The 25733-nt window shown below is 37.3% G+C and overlaps 1 protein-coding gene across 1 annotated transcript; it reads right to left on the reverse strand.

Annotated features, from left to right (window-relative positions):
- Window positions 1-24542: 24542 nt before the first annotated feature.
- Window positions 24543-25426, reverse strand: LOC149208155 (uncharacterized). The gene has a single exon (XM_089394007.1). The coding sequence runs from the start codon at window positions 25249-25251 to the stop codon at window positions 24700-24702; it is 552 nt and encodes a 183-aa protein (XP_089250133.1). The 5' UTR covers window positions 25252-25426; the 3' UTR covers window positions 24543-24699.
- Window positions 25427-25733: the final 307 nt, after the last annotated feature.

Genomic DNA, 25733 nt, shown 5'->3' on the forward strand with positions numbered 1-25733 from the left:
ACAAGACGTTGATGGAAAGGGCAAGAAGCATGCTCAGTGGTGTCGGGTTAGGACAAGAACTCTAGGTAGAGGCGGTGAAGATAGCATGTTACCTAGTCAACAGATGACCTTCATCAGCGTTGGAGGATAAGACTCCACAAGAGGTATGGATTGGTAAGAAACCCTCTCTTTCACATCTGAGGGTATTTGGATGTGATGCATATGTACATGTTCCAAAGGAGAAACAAACCAAGTTGGATAGTAAATCTGAAAAGTGCATCTTTATTGGGTATAAGGATGGTTTAAAGGGTTATAAGCTTTGGAACCCAGTAACAAGGAAGGTTGTGTACAGCCGAGATCTGGTGTTCAAAGAGGTGAAAGATGTTATTAAACATGAAGTCCAACCAAAGGAACCTGAGAAGATAGAGTTTGAGCTAAATGAGGAAGAATCAGACTCTACAATAGAGGAGGAATCAGAAGATGAAGAGCCACAAACTCCAGGTGTGAGAAGATCAGTTCGAGAAAGAAGGCAACTAGAAAGGTATAGTCCATCTGCTTTCTATTCAATTTTTTCTTTATCTATTACTAATGATGATCCCCGAACTGTGAAGGAAGCAGTAGATTCATAGGATGGAAAACTCTGGAAAGAGGCCATGGTTGATGAAATGGCATCTTTGCACAAAAATGAGGCTTGGGATCTGGTGGAGTTGCCCGCTGGGAGGAAACCCATTGGTAGCAAATGGGTGTTTACGAAGAAGACAAATGTAGAAGGAAAGGTGGAGAAATACAAAGATCGATTGGTAGCAAAAGGTTATTCCCAGGTGTCGGGAATTGATTTTGGTGATATTTTTTCTCCTGTTGTCAAGGTAACTTCTATTAGATTACTTTTATCTGTTGCTAATGCTTTTGATTTTGAGGTAGAATAGATGGATCTGACGAGAACATTTCTTCATGGGGTTTTGGAAGAGGAGATTTACATGAAGCAACCTGAAGGCTTTGCGGTGAAGGGTAAGAAAGAACTGGTATGCAAGTTAAAGAAGTCTTTGTATGGGTTAAAATAGTCACCAAGGATGTAGTATCAGAAATTTGATACATTTATATGGGGACTTGGCTTCACCAAAAGAAAAGCATATAACTGTGTGTATTTTAAATTAATTGGTGACCATGTTATTTATTTGGTCTTGTATGTGGATGATATGTTGCTAGTTGGAAATGACAAAGAAATTATCCAGGATTTGAAGACTCATTTGTCCTCCAAATTCGACATGAAAGATCTTGGTGCTGCAAACTATATTTTGGGCATGGAAATTAAAAGAGATCGGACAAAGAGGAAGCTCTGGTTAAACCAGAGGAAGTATGTCGAGACAATATTGCAGAGGTTTAATGTGTAGGATAGTAAATTGGTGAAGGTTCCTATTCCTGTAGGTGTAAAGTTATCTGTTGAACAGTGTCCCAAGACACAAGAAGAGGAAGAGGACATGTCCTGTGTTCCATATGCAAGTGCAGTCGGTAGCCTGATGTATGCGATGGTCTATACTAGACCAGACATTGCACATGCTGTAGGAGTATTGAGCAGGTTTATGTCAAAACCAGGGAAGGAGCACTCAACAACAGTGAAGCGGGTTTTCAAGTATTTGTGTGGCACTAGTGATTATGGTTTGTGCTACCAAGGAAGACCAGGATTGGACACTGTGTTGGATATTCGTGGCTTTGTTGATGCAGACTGAGCTGGAGATCTGGATCAGAGAAGATTTACAAGTGGGTATGCTTTTAACCTATTTGGTGGTGCAGTCAATTAGATGAGTAAGAAGCAATCTGTAGTGGCACTATCAACTACAGAGGCAGAATACATGGCAACCACTCATGCAAGTAAGGAAGCAGTTTGGTTGCAGAGATTGTGTTCAAGTATGGGGTTAGTATAGGGAGCTATAAGGATAGACTGTGACAACCAAAGTGCAATTTTCTTGGCAAAGAACCCTACATATCATTCAAAGACAAAGCACATTGATGTTCAGTATCACTTTGTGAGGGATATCATAGAAGACAAAAAGGTGTTGCTGGTAAAGGTGGACACTTTGAAGAATACTGCAGATGCATTAACAAAATCTGTGAGCTCTGAGAAGTTCTCTTGGTGTAGAGAAACGATGGGTGTTGCAGGGCTAGATAAATGACTAAGCTCACTTGTGGCCCCTTGTGGAAAGAAAAAAACAACTGGGAGAATTTTGGGTTGTGTTATATTCTCTCCACAACTAGCCCACATAGTTAACCGGGGGTTAGAAGGAGGGCGGAGCCCCCCCTTCATTGCGTCGAGTGTGTAGTGGGGGGAGTCACAGGGGGTTTGAGGGGTGCAGGTAACCCCACTCTATGGGGTCCAGGGCAGCGCCTTGGAAAATTTTGGTTTTGAACCCTATATTAGGTTGGACAGACCTACCTATGGTTTTGTGCATGTTTTTTGCACATGGTTTTGGACGCGATGGTTTTCAGTCCATGGTATTAGATGCTTTGACATGTATAAATATGTATTGTAAAATTGAAAAGAACATAATGAAAAATAAAGCTAGTAGTCCCAATTTTGGGATCCAGGGGAAATCTTTGTGTATATGTGTTTTATGTGTTATGCTCTCGCATTGTTTATTTTTTGTGTTTTAGAATTTGTATGCAGGTAATTTCTATATGGGGTTAAAACCTAAATGTTTAACCTAAACCGTGAGGAGCATCAATGCACAGTCACAAGGCCTCCCTAGACGACATTCCTGAGAGCTCTCCACCCGTTTCCAATCTCTCCACATATGCAAAACATTCCGTTCTTAGAATTGGCTAGATAATTCATCACTAGCATTATCATTTTAAACAATAATCATGTGCATTAAGAACATAATATGTCATCACACACAAGAAAAACATGAACAACAAGATTTTTAGGCGGAAACCTAATGTGGGAAAAAAGCACCGCTGTTGTCGTCTCCGTATTCTTATTTTATTATAAAGAGAAATTTATTATGATACTTGTACTAGCGTAGACTCATACCAGTACACAGGAACCCACCTATAGAAGGCTACAACCTTCTCTCATTTTCCAGCTTCTACTGGAAGGGAGCTACCACCCCCTTATCTTTTGTTATTTGTGGATCATTTTTTAGAATATTTCAAAGTAGATCCATTCCAAATTTCAAATAACAATATTGAAACCAGCACTTGTATTAAATCACTAAACCAACTTAATCACCAAATCATTGAACAAACAAAACACCAAATCTCAAACAACCATAGCATCTAGATCATTTCAATTTACTATATACTCTTCATCAGAATGTCAGACCAACTACTGTTCATCACAAAAACTAGATCCTCTCACTACAAACCCTGGTCAACCTTATGTCATAATATATATGTTATTATTATGAGATATACCAGTGTATATATGCACTTTCTCTTCAGATAACCTGCGTACAGATATCAAAACACTGAACCCTGAAACTGAATCATTGCAGTACTGAAATCAAACACTTAAACACATATTGACCTTGTCATAGATCTCAGAGACAAATATAGATAATCTCATAGTAGCATCATTACAATTCAACATTTCATAATATAATCAGTTCAACCTCAATCAACATTGTCAAACACAGATCATCATGGAAGACTTCATCAACATATAACAGAAAACACAACAAGATTGATCAGACATCATATACAACAAAACCCTAGCATATGTAGCATCCCTTATAAGACACTTCCGTGTATGTATGCACCTTTCAAAAAGCATACCGACATATAGATCTATCCATAATACAGAATCAATATGCGACTAACCAAAAGTTGATCCGTGTATGTACAAAAACTTTCTGAAGAAAAACTGTGTATATATCTGTAACTATTGAATAATACCTTCACTACACAACATATCATCAATCAAACCCAAATCTCGACACACACTGTAAAAGACACAAATCATAACATCATCATCACAAATCTATCAACCCATAAGCAAATTATTCAATCTATAGTCATTTCAGATCTAGAAGATCTGATCCATCATAACACTCTTAGGTGCACACTTATTTCAGATCAAACAGTTCATCAATAACCATATCATGCACACTTAATTCTTTTATCTCCATCTCCTTATATAGCTTAGGCCTTAGTCAAATTCTATGGTTATGCCGGTGGTATTTTGTGACGGGATCAAATATATTTTGTCGCGCTTGTTACTCTGGGCCAATACCATGGTAAAGACCCTTGGTATTGAGAATAATATGGTGCAAAAATTGTACGCAACTTTTCTTCACCAAACATGTGTATGTACACGACGTTGCTTCACAGAACCCGCGTATATTTCATCAAACTTCATCTTTATCATTCCTCTATCTCTGAACCAATATTCCTTTGTCCAATCTTTATGTAACATATGTACTGTCCTGAATACTCATCCTGCTTACCATCATGTTGATATCTTTATTAAGTAGGTTTCGATCAAGGACAACACATTTGTCATAATGCCAACACTCACCGAGAGGATCCCTCTACCGTGCCATATTTTATGCCGATTTTGAAGGATCTTTTGATCCCCCATTTTCGTATCCTAAAGTAGGTAGACTAAGAATTTTTCCTTATTTATTAAGGATTTCACTTCTTCCATTCCTTTTTCCTGCCCTAATCCCTTGCAATTCTAGGATACAACCTTCATTTTTTACTAGTGTGAGTAGACCCTTGTTAAGGGGTTGAGTTTCCTCCTTCCCTAGTGTTCCTATATCGTTTGATTTTAGGTACAAAATAAAATGGGTGCCAAATTATTTTCATTTCAAGGTTAGTCTTCCTTTCAACCTTCCTATGAATTGATCCTTCTCTTTTTCCTTCTTTTCCTTTGATTAATCATAGGCAAAGCTAGCAAATGCAGGCGACGACTTAATATTTGTTGGGCGTAATAAACAACCTACCATTTAATTGTCAATCTGGGAGTTTGTAAACTTAGAGGGACAACATTGGAAATGCCAAAGAAAGACTTTAGAAACCTGCACTAGTTAATACAATGACATCACACCATTATGGAAATTGGATTCAATCAAGAAAAAAATACTTGTCACAAACTTAAGGAAAGGAAATTCAAATTAGCATAAACAATCTTGATCAATGAAAGAAAAAAAGGGAGACATCTGAGACTAAATGTCAGTGCAGTCATAAGACAAGGAAATAATTAAACTATTAGGTGCATTGTCTTTGTTACAAGTCTTCCTTCCTGGCCTAAATTATCGTTTTTGCACCACAAAAACATTCCTGTATTGGAATGATGTTCCTACACCGGAAGTATGTTCTATTCCTGCACTAAGTATATCATCCTTCATACAAGAATTTTTGGTTCTTGTACCAGAGTACTTTGTTCCTGTACTAGGGTATTGGTTTCTGTACCGAAACAAAGATTCCTGTACTAAGAAATCAATATTCTTGTACTGAGCTTCCAAACAACTTGCATAAAATGTAAAGTGTGCTAACTAGAAATTGATTGCAAGGCAAACCAAAGTAGAGGAAATAACTGCACATAATCAAAAGACTTCTTATCTAAATATTCATACGAAAGTGAAAAATACTTCAACTGTCAGAGGAAAATCTTTACTACAACAGGAAAATTCTTCATGTGAAAAATGATCATCTAATCTAAATACAAGGCATGATTTCTTTCAAAGATGACTGTTGTCATATGAACCATATCGACACTCTTATAAAATGGAGGTTTTAGTTCAAAGGTCCCTTCACTAAATTCTGGTCTTAAACTGGTTACTTCCATAGAGAAATGAGTACAAGTATAGATCTGTGCAATGTAAATAATGTTTCATGAAAGCTCATGGAGATGTATATAAATTGACCTTAAGTTACACTTTTATGCTAGAATGCTTGTAACTTATACTCATAAATTAAACATGATTTGCATAAGGAAAATAAACTAACTTACAGAAAATAAATTAACTTGCAGAAGTAAAACCCTCACTAAAGTAACCTTCACTTGTGAAATAAAAATGCATCGGTGCAAGTAAACTAAAACACACCCTTTTCCAGAAAGAAAAATAAACAATGCATCAAAGGAAAGGAGTGTTGTCACGACATGCAATAAATAAACGCACCAAACCCACACACCTCAGATCTAAATCACACATGATTTATGAAGAAGATAGAACTTGTTAATTACATAAAAGAAAAAAATACTTCCTACTCAAACCCTACATAAAAATAGGTCTCACACACCTTATGAAAGAGGGAGAATGAGTTGGGTTTGCTGGGCCCTAGCCAACCAACTCGTTTCCCTATTACAAGATCTGGAAAGTCAAGTGCTCAAACAATGCATCACATAAAACATTAGAACAGGAAATGAACAACTGACATAGCTCCTTGGATTAACTTGAATGTTTGCTGCAATTTTACATCAAAGCTTTGAATCTAGCCTCCAACTGATCATAGGGAAGGGGGAAGAGCCCCCTAAACTTGATCCTACAGCATGGAAGTGCAATATTGGTTTTCTCCTCCTCCCCCCCACGCTTGCATAACTCTTTTTTATAGCATTTTTTACATTACAAATTTGGATTTAGACAAGCAATCCCTTGGCAAACAATATGGGTATTGAATCCTAACTAATTATCATCAATAGAATATCAACACACCTGTTTCCCCATTGAAAGAATGCAGATTTGATACGAATTTTCCAAATCTAGGCACATTCTGGAATTCTGGAAAAATTGGTGTTTTTAACAAACTTCCTCCAAATAACTCTTCGTATCTTCTTAACCATTACGGATTTTGGAAAACGACCTACAATTTACTCAATTTCCTATTCTGGAAAAAAAAAACCCATGTTTTAAATTTTTAAGGTTTGCTATAATCGACAGGAAAATCTAGGAGGGAATCAACAGTTTGGAAATTGCTGTGAATTCAGGGCTGAATCATTAATTATTCCCTAAATATATATCCATATGACCTGGGTGTATCTTGAATCACATGGAAGTGTTCAAACAACATTTTGAACAAAAACCTCTTTCATATTTTCCCATAAATGTGTCAATGTATGAATGCCCCAAATTGGTGTAGGAATGTTGCTGTAAAAACTGAATTAGTGCAGGAATGATGTAAAAACTGAATTGGTGCAGGAATGCTGTAAAAATTGAATTGGTGCAGGAATTCGATGCGTGGTGCAACAACCTTTTTCATATAGGTAAGAAGGTAATTGACCATGTTTAAACCCGCAAACACAAAAACCATCATTAATAATGCCTTAATGTCAAATCTTGTTAAAACAAGGGAGATGTGTTACATATTAAATATTACTTTATCGCTTCTAAGAATACATGAAATGTTGACAATAACCATACAATATAAGCAAAAGCACGAGGGATTTCCGAATAAAAATGGATATAAAACAAAACAAAACAAAGGCCTAACAATATTTCCAAGAGAGAGGAACTCTTCATCATCCGAGGAAGACCCTTTCTCAAGTTGCATAGGGACTGGGTCATCCTCTAGGGGTGACATGTTCTCATCAATCTACTCCACTAATGGCTCAATTTTTGATTTGGGGTTCTATGGAATTTTCGCTTCTCCATTCACCATAGTCAACACCTCATAACTACCACTACTCTCTTTCTTCCCATTTATTTTGCTAGTCCCTTCTCCATTCATTGGGCCAACTTTTTTTTTTTTGGGAAGATGGTTTGTTCTCTTTGTTTTCGTTCTAATCAGGTTGTTTAGGCCAACTTTTGGCCTTGTTTGGGATTTTCTTCTTTTGTATTTCTGTCATTGGTCCTCGCACCTTGACTTTTTTTATTGCTCCTATTTTTTTTTTTGCAACTTCTTACAAAGTGGCCATATTCTTGGCTCATGTTGCATTTAAATGGAAGCTAATCATAGTCCACCTCTTGGATATGAGAGCAACTATCCAATTTCAGATTTATGGATGTTGAAATTCCCTTATTCAAATCCACTTCTGCACATATCCGTGCATTGGTAAATAAATCCTCATGTGGCTCGGTCAATCAATGTACTTTCCCAAGGAATTACCAATGCTTCTGAAGGTGGTTCCATTCCAACAATGTAGAGGAAGGAAGGGGGAGCTTCACCAAAATAGAAACTGCTGATGACACATGACTTTCAGGGTCAACATTTGGACTCCAACAATCTAGATATAAACTTTGAGCACTCATAAAGTATGGCCCACTTTAGAAAAACAAGTCCTGATCTACCTTTGAAGAAGAAGGTAGAAAATCCTTTCCCATAAAATGAAGATGAGACATAACTCTTGATCATCGACTTCTAATTTTTATCCACCCAAATCCTCAAAAAATATGGGGAATGCAATATCCCCATGAATTGACCAACTAGGTTGTGCTTTGTAACTTATAGAGCTCAAGATGTCACTTGGGGACCATATACTTCCACATTGGGAATTTCCTCTAACTTCTTAACAAAGCAGTTTGGCTTCACCTTTTGGTATTTTGGCCCATTAGCTACAAGATTGTTGAAGGCCTCAACATTTGGAGCCGACATGAGGGGGGAGGAGGGGGGCACAAAACCCCTAGAGCTTGTTGCCATCCTAATGTAGGAAACTCATACCACTTCAAAAACCATCAAAAGACAAGAGTTTGTAGTATAGCATAATTTTTTAAAATCTTATTTTAAAATATAATATTTTTTTAAATTATTATAATAATTAATAATAAATTTAGATTATTGTATATGTTCAATTTGTTAAGGCTCAAATATTCTTATTATTCAAAAAATTTTCCCTTTTCATTGTAAAACATAGAAATTCTAATTAATAGTGCGCTATTATATATTTTCCTGTATCCTTCTAAAAAAATATTTGTGCATCTAAAATTTATTAGTCCCTGCCCAAGCAGGACTTTAATAATCGACTTGTAGTTTGACTGCTATTAATTTATTATTGACTTATTCAGAACATAATGTTAAAATTTAGAAATAAATAACGTATTTTTTTGAGTATCTTGAGTATTCATAATTAGTTCCACGGTAGTCATATTTTTATTATAATTAAAAAAATTAATTTATAAAACCTTGGTGGGACAAAAAAATTTGACGTGTTATTTAAGTCATAACACCATCTATCCTAGTCTCACTGATCAATTATGCTAACTTTGAGAAGTTTCTAGTATTCACAACCATCACGCTACCAACTTTGAGAAGTTGCTAGGATGCATTTGGCATAACATAACTTAACTTATAGATTATTGAGCTAATTTGGTTATATGTTTCTTTCCGAATTTAAACTAAGCATGAAATATGGAGGGTGACACTCATGCACAATAAGGCCTGGTGGTTGATATCTCATGGGCGCTGATGTGAATGCCATATAGGAAACTACCTTGAAGCACCTTGCACATATGTTGTTGGTGTGATTTCCATATGGTAAACAACCTTTAACCGCCTCATAGATATGGTGTTTTTCCATCGATTTAACCACTGATATAGACAGTAAGAAATATATCTACTTAAACTTATGTGATACAACTCCTAATATAGGAAACCATAAGCTCATTCATATTTAACATTTAATAATGTGTGGGAAATGAAGGATTCTATTCTTTCATATTTAATAGCTAGTATTTTCTGGGGAAGGAAGTATTTTGTTCTTTCATATTTAATAGTTTAGTTTGTTTGGGGAAGGAAGAATTTTGTGCTTTCATATTTAACAATCAATATTGTGTGGGAAAGGAAGTATTATGTTCTTTCATATTTATTAGTTCAATATTGTTTGAAAAAGTAACTATTTTTCATATTTAATAGTTTAATATTTCTTAGGGAAATTGTCGGCAAGCAAGATATGAGTAAGTATGGTGTGCATAATCTTCCAAAACCCTCACCCTAGCTATTAGTCTGCATTGTCAACCTTCTTCTCCATACATGCCCCTCCACCCAAAGCACACCATAATCCAACTTCAACTCTTGACGTAAACAATATTTTTTCGCTTTATAAAGTCTTTAGAACTTGATGCTGCTACTAAAGTCTATGGCATGGATAGTCATGGAACCAAAGGAGATGACACCTCTAATGAAACTAAGATAACATATTAATATTTTCTCCTCCATAAGTAATCATTCTCATTTTATAAGTAATCTTGCCATTGCCAATAGAAGTCCAGGGGGGCAATTAAGTCAGTTTAAGTTTTTAGGTGTTTAGTGCTCATCTTGATTGGATTCTTTTGATAATGGTGAACTGGTTCAGTAGGAGATAAGATTTAACTTTTTACATCATTATTTTCTTTAAAACAAGGAGTCATGCTTTAAACAAGAAAACAATAAATCACGATAATGCAATTTTGAGTGGTTTTTATCACAGTTACTAAGGCATGCTCTCCTCCCCACATGGATCTAATGCTTCCATGTTCATTGTTCATGTATTATGTAAGCCAATTCATGAAATTTTAGCCTTAAAAGTGTTGATCAAGCATTCTCGACAACCTGGAATGCAACTTACATGAGCAGTTTGAGTTCTATTTTCTTGTTCCACGAGGTAAAACATACCATGTTCAACCTCTCTACTTGAATAGTCCTTGCAAGGATACTAATTTGATTACCTAGGTAATATTTAACATATTATTGTTTTGAAATATATATTTTTTAGATGAGCATATACAAAGAGAATCTGTAAGTATTAAACATTATTATTATCATATCTATCATTGAATACCTAACAGATATTAGGGACAATAGTTGCCCCAAGTGATCTCGCTACCTGGATTAATCAAGTTCCTGAGATATGCTTTAATTTTCCAAACTTTAGGGAATAACAATCTAGTGTGGAGGGACTATTGATGGGCTAGGCCATAAATGGTGGGAAAATTCCTACAAGATCAATAAGAGTAAGGTAAACCATGTAGCATGGAAAAACTAAATAGTATCATTCATTAATATCTCCATAACTCTATGTACACTAATCATGGATCCCTAAAAATTTTATATGGTTTTTTTTGTGAAAAGTAGTGTTGTTATTGTCGTAGGGAGGAAACTCAATTAGTAATAGAAGTAAAGTGAAATCTTTGAACACTGAGAGATCTAAGGTTCAAATCCCTCTAGTTGTGACTCGATTTAAGGTGTACTAGTAGTTACGTGTCAGGCAGGCTATTGGATTCTTCATCCATTTTTTTTGTGCTTAACATAATTACAAACAAGCTCCAAATGTAAGCTTGTCATTGGATTCTTCATCCATTTTTTTTTGCTTAATTTTTTTGTGCTTAACATAATTACAAACAAGCTCCAAATATAAGCTGGTCAAAACTTTCTTTCTACATTTTCCTATATTTTCTTGCACTGAATCATAAAACCCACATTATTAACCTCAAATTTCTTAAATTTTTTTATAATATGAGAATTTGATACACAATCAATGACCATTAATTCTAGCACACAAACAATTATGAGGAATTTGAGTTTCGAGAATAGTCCACAAATGCATCTCATAATATCTGAACTCCAGAAAAGTTCAAGTAGAAAAATTGCAAATCGTTGCACTAAGAGACCGTCCAAATACCGATGGAATTCACATCTCTGCCCCCCAAACATGTAGTAATTAAAAAATGTACGACTGGAACAGGTCAAAGTGATTATAATGATGAATACATTACTTCACTTGATTTCATTCTATGAATGACCATGGTCATGATACAATTTTATTTAATTTATATATTTTTTTAAAATTAGTATTTATATGATACATATTTTTATTTATTTATGTTTTCAAGTTTTACGGTGGGAAAAAGTGAAGTAATTTTCTTTATTTTAAGATTAGTTACTAAAAATAAATTTTATATTTTTCAAAATTTTAAAGTCATTTTAATAGTATATTTATTGTTCTTTCTCATTTTAATAGTATATTTATTGTTCTTTCTCTGGGCAGAATTTTAGTAATCGATTTGCAACTTGACTGCTATTAGTTCACTTTATGTGTTCTCAACACTTTAATAAGTAGGCCTAAAAAATTAGGCAAGAGCTAACGAGTCTGCCATAGGGCATTAAATGCCTGCTTAGCTGCAAGATCGATAGCCATATATAACACCCCGCGGTGCCCTATGGCAGGCTGGTTAGCTCTTGCCCAAAAATTATGCCCAAAAATTAAGCATGCAAATTTACTAGTGGTAACTACTCAACAAAATTTATGCAAGTCCTTGTCCTTAATATGCAATTAATGTTTCCACTTTATGTATCAATTTGCAATTTTTTTGAAAACATAATTTCCACTTAACTGACAAGATTAATTTGCTCTATAACACTTGTTTAGCTTGGGATTATTTATATAAAATAAATATATTTTCATTTATACAAGTCCTTTTCCTTAATATGCAATTAATATTTTCACTTTATATATCAATTTACATTTTTTTTTGAAAACATACTTTCCACCTAACTGCCAAGATTAATTTGCCCTATAACACTTGTTTATCTTGCGATTATTTATATAAAATAAACATATTTTCATTTATGCAAGTCCTTGTCCTTAATAAGCAATTAATGTTTCCACTTTTATCAATTTGTAATTTTTTTGAAAACATAATTTCCACCTAACTGGAAAGATTAATTTGCCCTATAACACTGGTTTATGTTGAGATTATTTATATAAAATAAATATATTTTCATAAAAAAAAGTTAACCATTTATTGAGGAAAAAATAATAATAAATTTATTAAGAGAGTGGTTATTCTTATTGAGATTATAATTAATATGAATAATTTTATACCCTCTTTCTATATTATTGTAAAGAAAATATTTATATACTTAAAATTGGCATAGTCAAATTAAAAGAGTTAAGATTTTTTGGAGTTAGTTTTCACTGAAATTTGTTAATATTTTTTTAATTTCTAGGTTAAAGTTTTTAATTTGTAGAATTCAAGTGCTACCACCAGTTTATCAAATCGTTGAATATGTTTATTTATTCAAAAATGCATTTTAGTTGTATATTCTTCTATAATTAATTATATAAAATAAATAATTCTTTTATGTTGATAGTTTATTTTGGAATAAGGTTTTCATAATTTTAATTTAATTATCAATAATTATGAGGTGGATATTAGAAATTTAACTTCCATGGAATACTCTAGAATATTAATAGTAGTACACACAAATCAAAGATTGAGTGTCACAAAATCCATTTACAGATTAAAAGTCTCCATAGTAAATTGGGGGTAAATCTCTATGGTTAAAAATCTTGTTTCTTATATATATATATATATATATATATATATATATATATAATTTTATTATTATTAATTTAAAATAAAATCATAATATAATTAGTTTTTATGATTTTTTAATTTTAGTAACTAGTTTACCCAGTGAAATTTCTGAAAAAACTAAAAATTAATTATATATAAGAAAAAATAGTATATCCTTTTATATATATAATTATTTTTTCTTTCAACACGAAAAAACTATATAATTGTATTTATAAACAAAATTTGCTTTATAATAATTATTATTGTATAAAACAAATATGTTTTTATAAAGAATTAACCATAGTTTAACAAAAAATAAATAATACATTGATAATATAATTCATTGATTGTATATCTAATATTCTTATTCTTTTATATTTATAGCATACATTTTTTATTTGTTTCAGATTTATCATGCATTATAGATCAATTCACTTTAATGTATTTTTTTTCCAGCTTTTTAATTTTTTTTTTCTCTAATTTTCTATAGAACTTATTGTATTGAGAAATTTTTATAAACCTGGGTGGTGCAAAGAAAATTTTAACTGGGTTTGCGAGTAACTACTTATATAATACAAAGTTAAAATAATCCAGCTAAGCTATATATATATATATAAGGATATACTATTAAACAGTTACTCGCAACAAGGTTGCCCCCCATATAAGAGTAATTTAAAAAATTATTAACATATATTTAACGAAATTATACATATTTTATGTATTAACTCCCTATTAAATATTCAAAAGAAATTATAATCTCTTAAAAAATTCTTTAGACACCCTGAAAAAGTATACCCTTTTTATTAATAAAAAACAACGTTAATAAAAAAACCAAAAAACTCCATTTTTATTAGCGGCCCAACTGTCGCATTGTCCACACTTATTAGAGGTGGCCAACGCCTCGGTAAAACATAAACATAGTCTTAAAACTGTGTGCACACTAAATCGTAAGTTCGGTTATTACTAGCGGCTAACCATGAAATTTGTTACAATAATCAATGCAGAAAACTCCCCGTTCATAACAAAAACACAGTCTTAAAACCGTCTGTACAGTGTACGCAAAACTAACCAGTTGTGAAAACTTGAAATAACTCCCCGTGTGTCATGTTCCCAACGAAAGTCTACATAAAATAAATATGTAAAATAAAAATGTTATGGTTTATTTAAACTTTACCGCCACCCTCCTATCCAAACATGAATACACATATATAAATTGAGTTATTTCTTAGTTTATACACAAACATACTCTATATGCATGGAGCTTAATACCATACATGTCTAACCCTTGGTCATGACACTATACCTGTTACGTGTATGTGGCTTTGGAAATTAATGCATAAGTCAAAGCTCAATGTGATCGGTTCGTCCGCCGGAAAGTTTGTCCGGACCCTGCTCCGGCGCCAGGTGGATGACGGAAGTTTAATGGCTCACACCAACTCTTGCCAGGTGGCCTGGCGCAGCTGTGAGGCCATGTGATTCCTCGGGTGCCACACTGTTGATCTTCGCGCCCAAGACTCCCGCTCGATTCAACGGTGGGGATTTGCTATCCACATCCAAGGGCTCAAACGCATTCAAGGGTTTGGAGGGTTTGCTCATATTCCATCGGGTCACTCTTTTTGGTTCATTTGGGTATGCGAGACAGTCTCGCGGCGCCGAATCTTCCATTGCTCGGCCGGTTCCTCCTCTGCCCGAGTGATGAGGTTCTGCATCCACGGTTGATCAGGTATAGGCTTGTAATTGTCGCCTGCCGCACATCCCTGTTTTACTCTATGGTTGTTTAGATGTATACTGTGCGTTTATTTCTACTCAGGGTTTGACTGTTTAACTTAATATGTTCATGTGCTAACTTCCGGTGTGTCTGCCGGTGTACAGACGGGTCACGGCTACAGCCCTCCTACTGTTCGCGGAATGACACTGCCGTCCCATTGTATTCTCAGGTATGTTACCATCTCTTATTCGGAAGCGGAACTTGGGGTTCACTCTGAGTGGTAAAGGGTTCTACTCATATGAGTGTTGTATAGAATTTTTGGCCAGAGGAGTCCCTCATGGCGCTCATTTTCACTTGTCTTCAGGGTTTCTGCAATCGATCCATACCTCTGGGTTATGGTTTGCGGTCGTCCATTCTATGCTGGAACCTATGCAACGTTTTGGTTTATTAATGCTATTGTTTAAATGCAGTTTGTGGCATTATATGCCCGGTCGTTGTATATACATTTGAATAGTGGATTCTCGGCCTCCAAGCCTGAACTGGGTCTAATTTTTGGCGATTGAGCGTTCGCCCTTTTGTTTCTCATGTTAATATAATGTTTAAGAGTTACATTCAGACCGTCATCTTTGCCTTTTGAAGAGCTGTAATATATTTACCGGTCCTCCGGACACTTACAATGCATTGTTTCGCTTTATATGCTAATGGTTAATCATATAGTTCCGTTTAATATGCTTTTTCCCGTATACTGTGAATATGATACTTCTTTTCCTACAGTCGGTTGAGTTTGTTATTAATGGTCGACTTCTGCTCTAATATGCCATTATTCTTGCTTACAGTGATATGGTTTATTATTTCCCATAGTTACAGAATTGAACTAATCTGATATAGGGTGTTATTAATATGGTAAATGTAAATATTTTGCTTCACCATGTTTGTTTGTACCTACAGTGAGGTATGCGGCCGTTTACCCACGGCTAGGTGTTTCGCTCTGATATGGTATATGGTTCAGCTTCAGTGGTGTTTGTAATTGTTTCTTTGTGCGCCTTAGCCGGATTAATCCCTGGCGTAGCGTAGAACGATACATTCTATGAATCGTTGTAATGCATGGTACATGATACGAATCTAGCATCTGAACCCTCGATGCAAGGGTTCGCTGTATAATTTATATTACTGGTTTCATTGTTTAAGATTCACGGCATTGGTATAAATAATGTATCTCTCAACTGCTCTTTTCGTTCTAGCTGGGCGCTAAGCCTTTTAGATACTAGTTATACTGTACTGTTCTATATAACCTTCTAATGTTCTGAACGAACTTCTATTGGCCTCTCAGGACCACATTTGGTATCTTCGTGCTTATATATATATTGCTGCTCGATTACAACAGATAGTCCCCAACATTTACCATTTCTAACAGCGAGTTTCTAGATATTTATTTAATCTATGTCGTACTGCCTTTTATTCACAGATATTCTACTGTCTTAATTCTCTTAAGCATTTAACCGTTAAAGAGACTCAGACTCAGGCTATCTCTTCTATCCATACCACTCTGTATACAGTTTATTTTTAGTTAATCTTTGTGATAGACTCGTACCTGGTCTGCCAGTTACAGGAATTGATGCTCCAAAAGTTCACTTGCATTTCATGTTTGCTCTTGACCACCCAACCTTGAGATCCATCATCATGTTGGATTCTCCCCCCCGAGCTATCTTGCAGGCCTACAGCCCTCAACAAGATTCATGCACTCAGTGCTTGGGTTATCTGGTCCTTACCAGACTTAACCCGTTTTCTCGTTTTCTTCCCTTTCTTTGGAATTCCTCCCTGTCTGTCCCAACAGCCCCCGGGGTTTTCCCTTCCAGGACTTTTCCCGTGTGAAAGGGTAGTTTCTTCAGTTTCATAACTGATTTCTTTTCTTTAAAAATCCCTCACTAAGAGGCTGCCAGCATTTCAAAAATATAGATTTCCAATATATTTAATTTCATCAATAAGATAATGTCATTTTAGTTTTTTTTTTTTTTTAAACAATAAATGAACAGCAACTACACATCAGTTTCTTACCACAGTAGCATTTCCACATTTACATTTTTTCCGGGGTCATCACATCTCCCCCTCCTGGGATTGGACATCGTCTCGATGTCTATTTCCCTTAAATAAGTCCGGGTAGACTTTTCTAATAAGTTCTTCGTCTTCCCAAGTAGCCTCCTCAGGCCCGTAGTGCTGCCACAACACTTTAACTTGGGTAATAACTCGCTTCCGCAGCCGCACTTCTCTCCGGTCGAGAATGCTCTGTGGTTCGACCAGAACGTCGCCTTCCGGTTCGACCTGCAGACAATCAACACCTTTAGTCAGTTTCTGTTGAGCACATCTGCATAATCAAAACAATCGGATTAATTCTTACTCGAACATCTTGCCATCTGATCACATGTTTAGGATCGTATACATATTTTTTTAGAACAGAAACGTGGAAAACATTGTGAATCTTAATATGACTTGGCAGGGCGAGTTGGTAAGCCACCGGCCCCACTCTTGCCAAGATCTGAAAAGGGCCAAAGTACCGAGGAGCCAGCTTGGCGCACCCACTCCATTGCAGTGTGCTTCTTCTGGCTTGGATCCTCACAAACACATGGTCACCAACCTGATATTCTTTGAATCTTCTTCTTCGGTCCGCAAAACTTTTCTGTCTGTCCTGCGCAGCCTTTAAATTGGCACGCAATCTTTTCACCATGTCTTCCATTTCTTTAAGCATTTCCGGACCCAAACTCAGCTTATCCTCAGGTCCACCCCAACTTGAGGGTGTGCGGCATTTTCGCCTATACAAGACCTCAAAGGGGCTTAGCTGTGTCGACGTATGATATCCATTATTACATGCGAATTCAACCAGGTGTAAATACTCTTCCCATTGGTTTGGTTTCAACATCACATATGCCCTCAACATATCTTCCACCACCTGATTCACTCGTTCGGTTTGACCATCGGTCTGCGGGTGATAGGCCGTGCTAAAGTTCAGCTGTGTTCCTAACTCAGCAAACAACGTTCTCCAAAAAGTGGACGTGAACTTTACATCATGATCTGATATGATTGTTTTCGGCAGTCCATGCAGTCTGAACACATTCTGCATGAAGAGGTGAGCAATTTTCACAGCCTTATAAGTGGACTGCACGGGTATGAAGTGTGCCGCCTTACTCAACTTATCAACCACCACCATAATGGAATCATTGTTTTTCTTTGTCCGTGGCAAACCGGTTATAAAATCCATGGAAATGGTTTCCCATTTCCACTCCGGAATAGGCAAAGGTTGTAACAACCCGGCCGGATGCAAATGTTCTGCTTTAATCTGCTGGCACTCCAAGCACCGCGCCAAATACTCAGCTACATTCTTCTTCATTCCTGGCCAATAATATTCTTTCCTAAGTGCAGTGACCATCTTTTGGTATCCTGGGTGGCCAGTGTAGTGGCTAATGTGGAATTCGTCCAAAATCAGATTCTTAAGGTTATTCTGGTGAGGTACATACAGTCTTTTATTAAAATATAGCATTCCGACACCATCTAATGTATAACCTTGCTGTACTTTTCCATTAACTGATTGCTGTACCTGCTGTTTTATTTGTTGGTATTCAACATCTTGATTTGCTGCTGTTTTTATTTGCTCAAACAGAGAACTCCGCCACCTGCTGATCGAAAGTTCACACAAGCACTGCACCTTTCGACTTAATGCATCAGCCACCCGGTTCTCTTTACCTTTTAAGTGTTTAATCTCGAAATCAAATCCACTTAGGAAATCTGCCCAACGGCCTTGTCTTGCATTCAGGGTAGGTTGGCTGAAGTAATTTGTCAAGCTGTGATGATCCGTTAATAACAGAAATCTTCTCCCCAGGAGATAATGTCGCCACATTTTCAGCGCATGAATAACAACTGTTAACTCTAAGTCGTAAGCAGAGTATTTCTGCTCATGATCTTTTAGTTTTCTCGATTCATACGCAATTACTTTCCCTTCCTACATCAATACTCCTCCCACACCCTCCTTACTTGCATCAGTACATACCACGTAATCCTTATTAGGATCAGCTATACTCAAAATGGGTGCGGTGGTGAGTAAATGTTTCAACCATTCAAAGCTCTGCTGACACTCTGGTGTCCACTTAAATACCTTCCCTTTTTCTGTAAGGAAGTGATAGGGTATGCTATCCTCGAGAAACCTTCCACAAACCTTCTATAATAGCCAGCTAGTCCCATAAAGGACCTGATATCAGCTACATCCTTGGGGATGGGCCATTCCATGATAGTCTTTATCTTCTCAGGGTCCACTGCAATCCCTTCTTTGGTAATTACATGGCCTAAATAATGGATTTCTTCCTTGAAGAAGTCGCACTTACTAAATTTAGCGTATAGCTGGTGTTCTCGGAGAGTTTGCAGCACCACCCTAAGGTGCTCCTCGTGTTCTTCCTGGGAACGAGAATATATCAGAATATCATCGATAAATATCAGCACGAATTTGTCCAAAAACCTGTGAAACACGTTGTTCATCAAACACATAAAGGTGGCAGGTGCATTGGTCAAACCAAAAGGCAACACCACAAATTCGTAGTGCCCGTAGCGTGTTCTAAAAGCGGTTTTGGCAATGTCCTCTTCTTTAATCCTGATCTGATGATAACCAGATCGCAAATCGATCTTAGAGAACACTTTTGCCCCCTTCATTTGATCAAAGAGTTCATCAATCCGAGGCAAGGGATATTTATTTTTGATCGTGAGCTTGTTCAGCTGACGATAGTCTATGCACATACGGAGAGTTCCATCTTTCTTTTTAACAAATAATATTGGAGCTCCCCATGGTGATACGCTGGGGCGAATATAATTCTTATCCAACAGCTCTTGCAGTTGCATTTTTAATTCTGTTAATTCTGGTACGCTCATTCGGTATGGTGCCCGTGACACTGGTGCTGCCCCTGGTGTTAGCTCTATAGTAAAATCTATATCCCTTTTAGGGGGCAGCCCCGGTACCTCTTTTGGAAAAACTTCCGCAAATTCCTGTACCACCAGAATATTGTCCAGTGCAGATGTTTTGTCTTTCTGGTTTGCATAGCCGACTTGAATAGCGTAAATTTGACATTTCTTTCTGAGACATTTAGCTAGCTGGGATGCAGTAATGGGTCGGATCTGTACGGGGTGCTTGATTCCCTGCAACTCCTGCTGCTTTCCAAGGTCATCTTTATAGTAGATGGTTTTGGTCTTGCAATTTACTAATGACCAGTGTTTTTCCAGCCAATCCATACCAATCAGGATGTCGTATGAACCCAATGGGAGTACATTCAGGTCTGCTGTTATTGGCTGTCTTGCTATGGTTAAAGAGCAATTACTAATTTTTGCCAAGACTCGTCTCTTGGCTCCCGTAGCTAGCTGTACCAACCATGGATTCCTGAACTTTTCAGATTGTAACTTACACTGTTCTACTATCTTTGGGCTAACATAACTTAAAGTAGCTCCTGGATCAATAAGAACAGCTATAGAAAGATTTGAAATTTTACCTTCAAACTCCACCATGGTCGGCTGGTATTCCGCTTGACGATCATCCAAGGCTGCGTTAATCCTTGGTACACTGCGCACCACTTCCCCAACGGTCGATGCTTCGTGAATCTGAGAAATCTGGTCCACTCCTTTCCGCTGCGGGCAGTTCTTAACATAGTGCGGTCCTCCACAACCCCAACATTGGACTGGAGGTCTGGTCATCCCCTCAATATCCGACCTGGCAGGTTGTTCACTTACCCTGCTCTCACTGGCTGGCTTAGCCTGGAAGGTACTTTTTGTTACATTTCTGCTAACCTGTCCCTTGCCAGCACCCTTGCTGCCATTACCACGACTCCCTTTGTTATTACCAGCAATTCTGTTACCCCTTCTTTCATTCCATCTTTTATTTGAAATGTCTCCTTTTTGTTTGTTCTGTTGGTAACAGATTCTCGTCTTACGGATAGCCTCATCCATTGTTCTAGGATTTTCAAACTCAATTCGTTCTCTTATATAGGTAGGTAAGCTACTCACAAATCTCTGCACCTTGGCCTTCTCCTCCTTAATATATGGCACATAGCGAAGCAGGGAAGTAAAGCGGTTAATGAACTCGTCCATAGACTGCTGTCCTAGTCGTAAATCATGGAATTCTCGTGCTTTCTCATCATAGAAACGCTCGGTTAGATATCTCTCCTTGAAGTATTTCTGAAACTTTTCCCACATTATGATCTGCTCACTCACTCCTTTAACAATCTTAATTTCTTCCCACCACAGGGTTGCTTTGCCCTGTAGCTGGAAGATGGCCAGCCGTTCCTTCAGATTATGATCATACTCATACAGCTGGAAATACTTGTTCATGTTAATTAACCATGCCTCCGCTGCTTCTTCCTGTTCCCCATCGAAATATGGAGGTTTAATTTTTCGAAATTCCCCCTGCAATTCCATCTTCTGTCGTTTTGAGGTCTGTTGTTCCAATACATTATCAGAATGGTCCTCCTTTTCCTCTGAATTTTCAGGGGCAATTTGATAATTTCGTTCTTCTGTTGCCTTTTGCTGTTCTGCACTGGGATTAGCTAATGGTGGGTTTTGTCTGTCCGACAAACTCTTCAGTATTCTTTCCTGCTCCACCGTCAATCGCGCATTGTCTTCTCGCAGACGTGCCATCTCATTTTTCAGTTCTTGAACAGTTTCTAATATCGCCAGGTTGGTACTGCGTGTCTCTTCACCAAGTTGTACCCACAGCTCTGGGTTTTCCCGAAGAATGCTGTCAGCTCCCTGCATTTCTTCTACTTCAATTGTTGACTGTTAGCTGATTATTGTTTCTGTATTACTTCTTAATTAATAGAACAAGAGAGTCAGTCAGTTGAATTAATTCTCCCTCATATGTATATAAGATAATCATCCATACAACTGAATCTTACTGCTCCAGAGGCCACAGTATTGGAACTTTGCTCTGATACCACATTGTCATGTTCCCAACAAAAGTCTACATAAAATAAATATGTAAAATAAAAATGTTATGGTTTATTTAAACTTTACCGCCACCCTCCTATCCAAACATGAATACACATATATAAATTGAGTTATTTCTTAGTTTATACACGAACATACTCTATATGCATGGAGCTTAATACCATACATGTCTAACCCTTGTCATGACACTATACCTGTTACGTGTATGTGGCTTTGGAAATTAATGCATAAGTCAAAGCTCAATGTGATCGGTTCGTCCGCCGGAAAGTTTGTCCGGACCCTGCTCCGGCGCCAGGTGGATGATGGAAGTTTAATGGCTCACACCAACTCTTGCCAGGTGGCCTGGCGCAGCTGTGAGGCCATGTGATTCCTCGGGTGCCACACTGTTGATCTTCGTGCCCAAGACTCCCGCTCGATTCAACGGTGGGGATTTGCTATCCACATCCAAGGGCTCAAACGCATTCAAGGGTTTGGAGGGTTTGTTCATATTCCATCGGGTCACTCTTTTTGGTTCATTTGGGTATGCGAGACAGTCTCGCGGCGCCGAATCCTCCATTGCTCGGCCGGTTCCTCCTCTGCCCGAGTGATGAGGTTCTGCATCCACGGTTGATCAGGTATAGGCTTGTAATTGTTGCCTGCCGCACATCCCTGTTTTACTCTACGGTTGTTTAGATGTATACTGTGCGTTTATTTCTACTCAGGGTTTGACTGTTTAACTTAATATGTTCATGTGCTAACTTCCGGTGTGTCTGCCGGTGTACAGACGGGTCACGGCTACAACCCTCCTACTGTTCGCGGAATGACACTGCCGTCCCATTGTATTCTCAGGTATGTTACCATCTCTTATTCGGAAGAGGAACTTGGGGTTCACTCTGAGTAGTAAAGGGTTCTACTCATATGAGTGTTGTATAGAATTTTTGGCCAGAGGAGTCCCTCATGGCGCTCATTTTCACTTGTCTTCAGGGTTTCTGCAATCGATCCATACCTCTGGGTTATGGTTTGCGGTCGTCCATTCTATGCTGGAACCTATGCAACGTTTTGGTTTATTAATGCTATTGTTTAAATGCAGTTTCTGGCATTATATGCCTGGTCGTTGTATATACATTTGAATAGTGGATTCTCGGCCTCCAAGCCTGAACTGGGTCTAATTTTTGGCGATTGAACGTTCACCCTTTTGTTTCTCATGTTAATATAATGTTTAAGAGTTACATTCAGACCGTCATCTTTGCCTTTTGAAGAGCTGTAATATATTTACTGGTCCTCCGGACACTTACAATGCATTGTTTCGCTTTATATGCTAATGGTTAATCATATAGTTCCGTTTAATATGGTTTTTCCCGTATACTGTGAATATGATACTTCTTTTCCTACAGTCGGTTGATTTTGTTATTAATGGTCGACTTCTGCTCTAATATGCCATTATTCTTACTTACAGTGATATGGTTTATTATTTCCCATAGTTACAGAATTGAACTAATCTGATATAGGGTGTTATTAATATGGTAAATGTAAATATTTTGCTTCACCATGTTTGTTTGTACCTACAGTGAGGTATGCGGCCGTTTACCCACGGCTAGGTGTTTCGCTCTGATATGGTATATGGTTCAGCTTCAGTGGTGTTTGTAATTGTTTCTTTGTGCGCCTTAGCCAGATTAATCCCCGGCGTAGCGTAGAACGATACATTCTGTGAATCGTTGTAATGCATGGTACATGATACGAATCTAGCATCTGAACCCTCGATGCAGGGGTTCGCTGTATAATTTATATTACTGGTTTCATTGTTTAAGATTCACGGCATTGGTATAAATAATGTATCTCTCAACTGCTCTTTTCGTTCTAGCTGGGCGCTAAGCCTTTTAGATACTAGTTATAGTGTACTGTTCTATATAACCTTCTAATGTTCTGAACGAACTTCTATTGGCCTCTCAGGACCGCATTTGATATCTTCATGCTTATATATATATATATATTGCTGCTCGATTACAACAGATAGTCCCCAACATTTACCATTTCTAACAGCTAGTTTCTAGATATTTATTTAATCTATGTCGTACTGCCTTTTATTCACAGATATTCTACTGTCTTAATTCTCTTAAGCATTTAACCGTTAAAGAGACTCAGACTCAGGCTATCTCTTCTATCCATACCACTCTGTATACAGTTTATTTTTAGTTAATCTTTGTGATAGACTCGTACCTGGTCTGCCAGTTACAGGAATTGATGCTTCAGAAGTTCACCTGCATTTCATGTTTGCTCTTGACCACCCAACCTTGAGATCCATCATCACGTTGGATTCTCCCCCTGAGCTATCTTGCAGGCCTACAGTCCTCAACAAGATTCATGCACTCAGTGCTTGGGTTATCTGGTCCTTACCAGACTTAACCCGTTTTCTCGTTTTCTTCCCTTTCTTTGGAATTCCTCCCTGTCTGTCCCAACAGCCTCCGGGGTTTTCCCTTCCAGGACTTTTCCCGTGTGAAAGGGTAGTTTCTTCAGTTTCATAACTGATTTCTTTTCTTTAAAAATCCCTCACTAAGAGGCTGCCAGCATTTCAAAAATATAGATTTCCAATATATTTAATTTCATCAATAAGATAATGTCATTTTAGTTTTTTTTTTTTTTTTAAAACAATAAATGAACAACAACTACACATCAGTTTCTTACCACAGTAACATTTCCACATTTACATTTTTTCCGGGGTCATCACACCGTGAAATAATGTGTCTAAGCCAAAATCAATAATTACCCTGCATTGTACTATTTACATAAAAAAACCCCTGCAGATATAGGTCCATAGGTCCACACTGGTGAGCTAAGCCTTTCTGCAACATGGTTTTATCAAGGACATAATTTCTCTAAGTTCTTACCTTCGTTATCTGGTGAGGCAAGACGAGAAGCAATGGCAGAATGATACATAATGTCATGAAACGTAGAAGTGTCCCGAAGGTTTTTTCTCAATAGTTTTGCCTTCTCTGGAGTCAAACGCCCCCTCACAAACTTGGAACGCATGGGTACTGCACCTTCCTCCATTCCCTTTTCAGGATCACCCGAATTCTTGCCCACGGCTCTTGTTTTCGACGCGTTTATGTTATCGTCTGCCCATGGTTCCTGATCAGTTTGAGACCAACCAAAGAGAGGAAGCCACCATCTCGTGGATCCTCTCTTGTCAACATCACAAGGCAAAATAACATCCTCTCTTCTTCTTCTTCTCTTTAACCCTGCATTCTTGTTATCTGAATGAACTGATCCATCATTATTGTTGGAGCAACTGCATACCCGTATGGAAATCCTACTCCCAGCTTTGTGGGAGAGAAAATTCCGACCACCACAGGGAGCTCTTTCCTCAGAGAATGGCCTGCACTTCGAAATTTCACCTGACATAACAGCCATTAATGGAAACCCGGCCAGATAGTAGAAAAACCTAATTGGAATTAAACTATCTAGTGCCGATTGAACCTAGTGATCTATTTGTGCGAATCAAGCCAGATAACAAATGAAATTAAATTTCTCAGTGCAGATGAATCCTGGCAACCTTTTATATAAAGCAAGCTAGATATAAAAATAGAAATTGAAATACTCAGTACAGAAGAAGCTTGAGAATCTATTTATATATACCTGGTATATGTGATAATTCGCATATAATCTCAACTCAGGAATATTCCACGAAGATGCCATTCCCAGGGGGCTTCGTTGAAGACCGAGGGAGGGGAGACGCTGAGCGCGTTGAGGATAAGTTTATGTGTAAGGCCCAGAATTATCACACGAGTCATTCATTTCTTCCGTGGGACGCGTTTCGATAGATGACAGAGGTGGCGTCTTTCATGGCAACCGTAAGCGCAGTTGTGTTCATTGGCCGAGAGTTACGTTTCCGT

The sequence above is a fragment of the Pinus tabuliformis genome, chromosome 1_2 (genome assembly GCF_031772625.1).
Source record: "Pinus tabuliformis cultivar Carrire ecotype Pingquan chromosome 1_2, CPIR1, whole genome shotgun sequence".
Taxonomy (NCBI): Eukaryota; Viridiplantae; Streptophyta; class Pinopsida; order Pinales; family Pinaceae; genus Pinus; species Pinus tabuliformis.

Coding starts and splice junctions, on each gene's coding strand:
- LOC149208155 (XM_089394007.1), bottom strand. CDS start 25,251: ATGGCTGTTATGTCAGGTGAAATTTCGAAGTGCAGGCCATTCTCTGAG.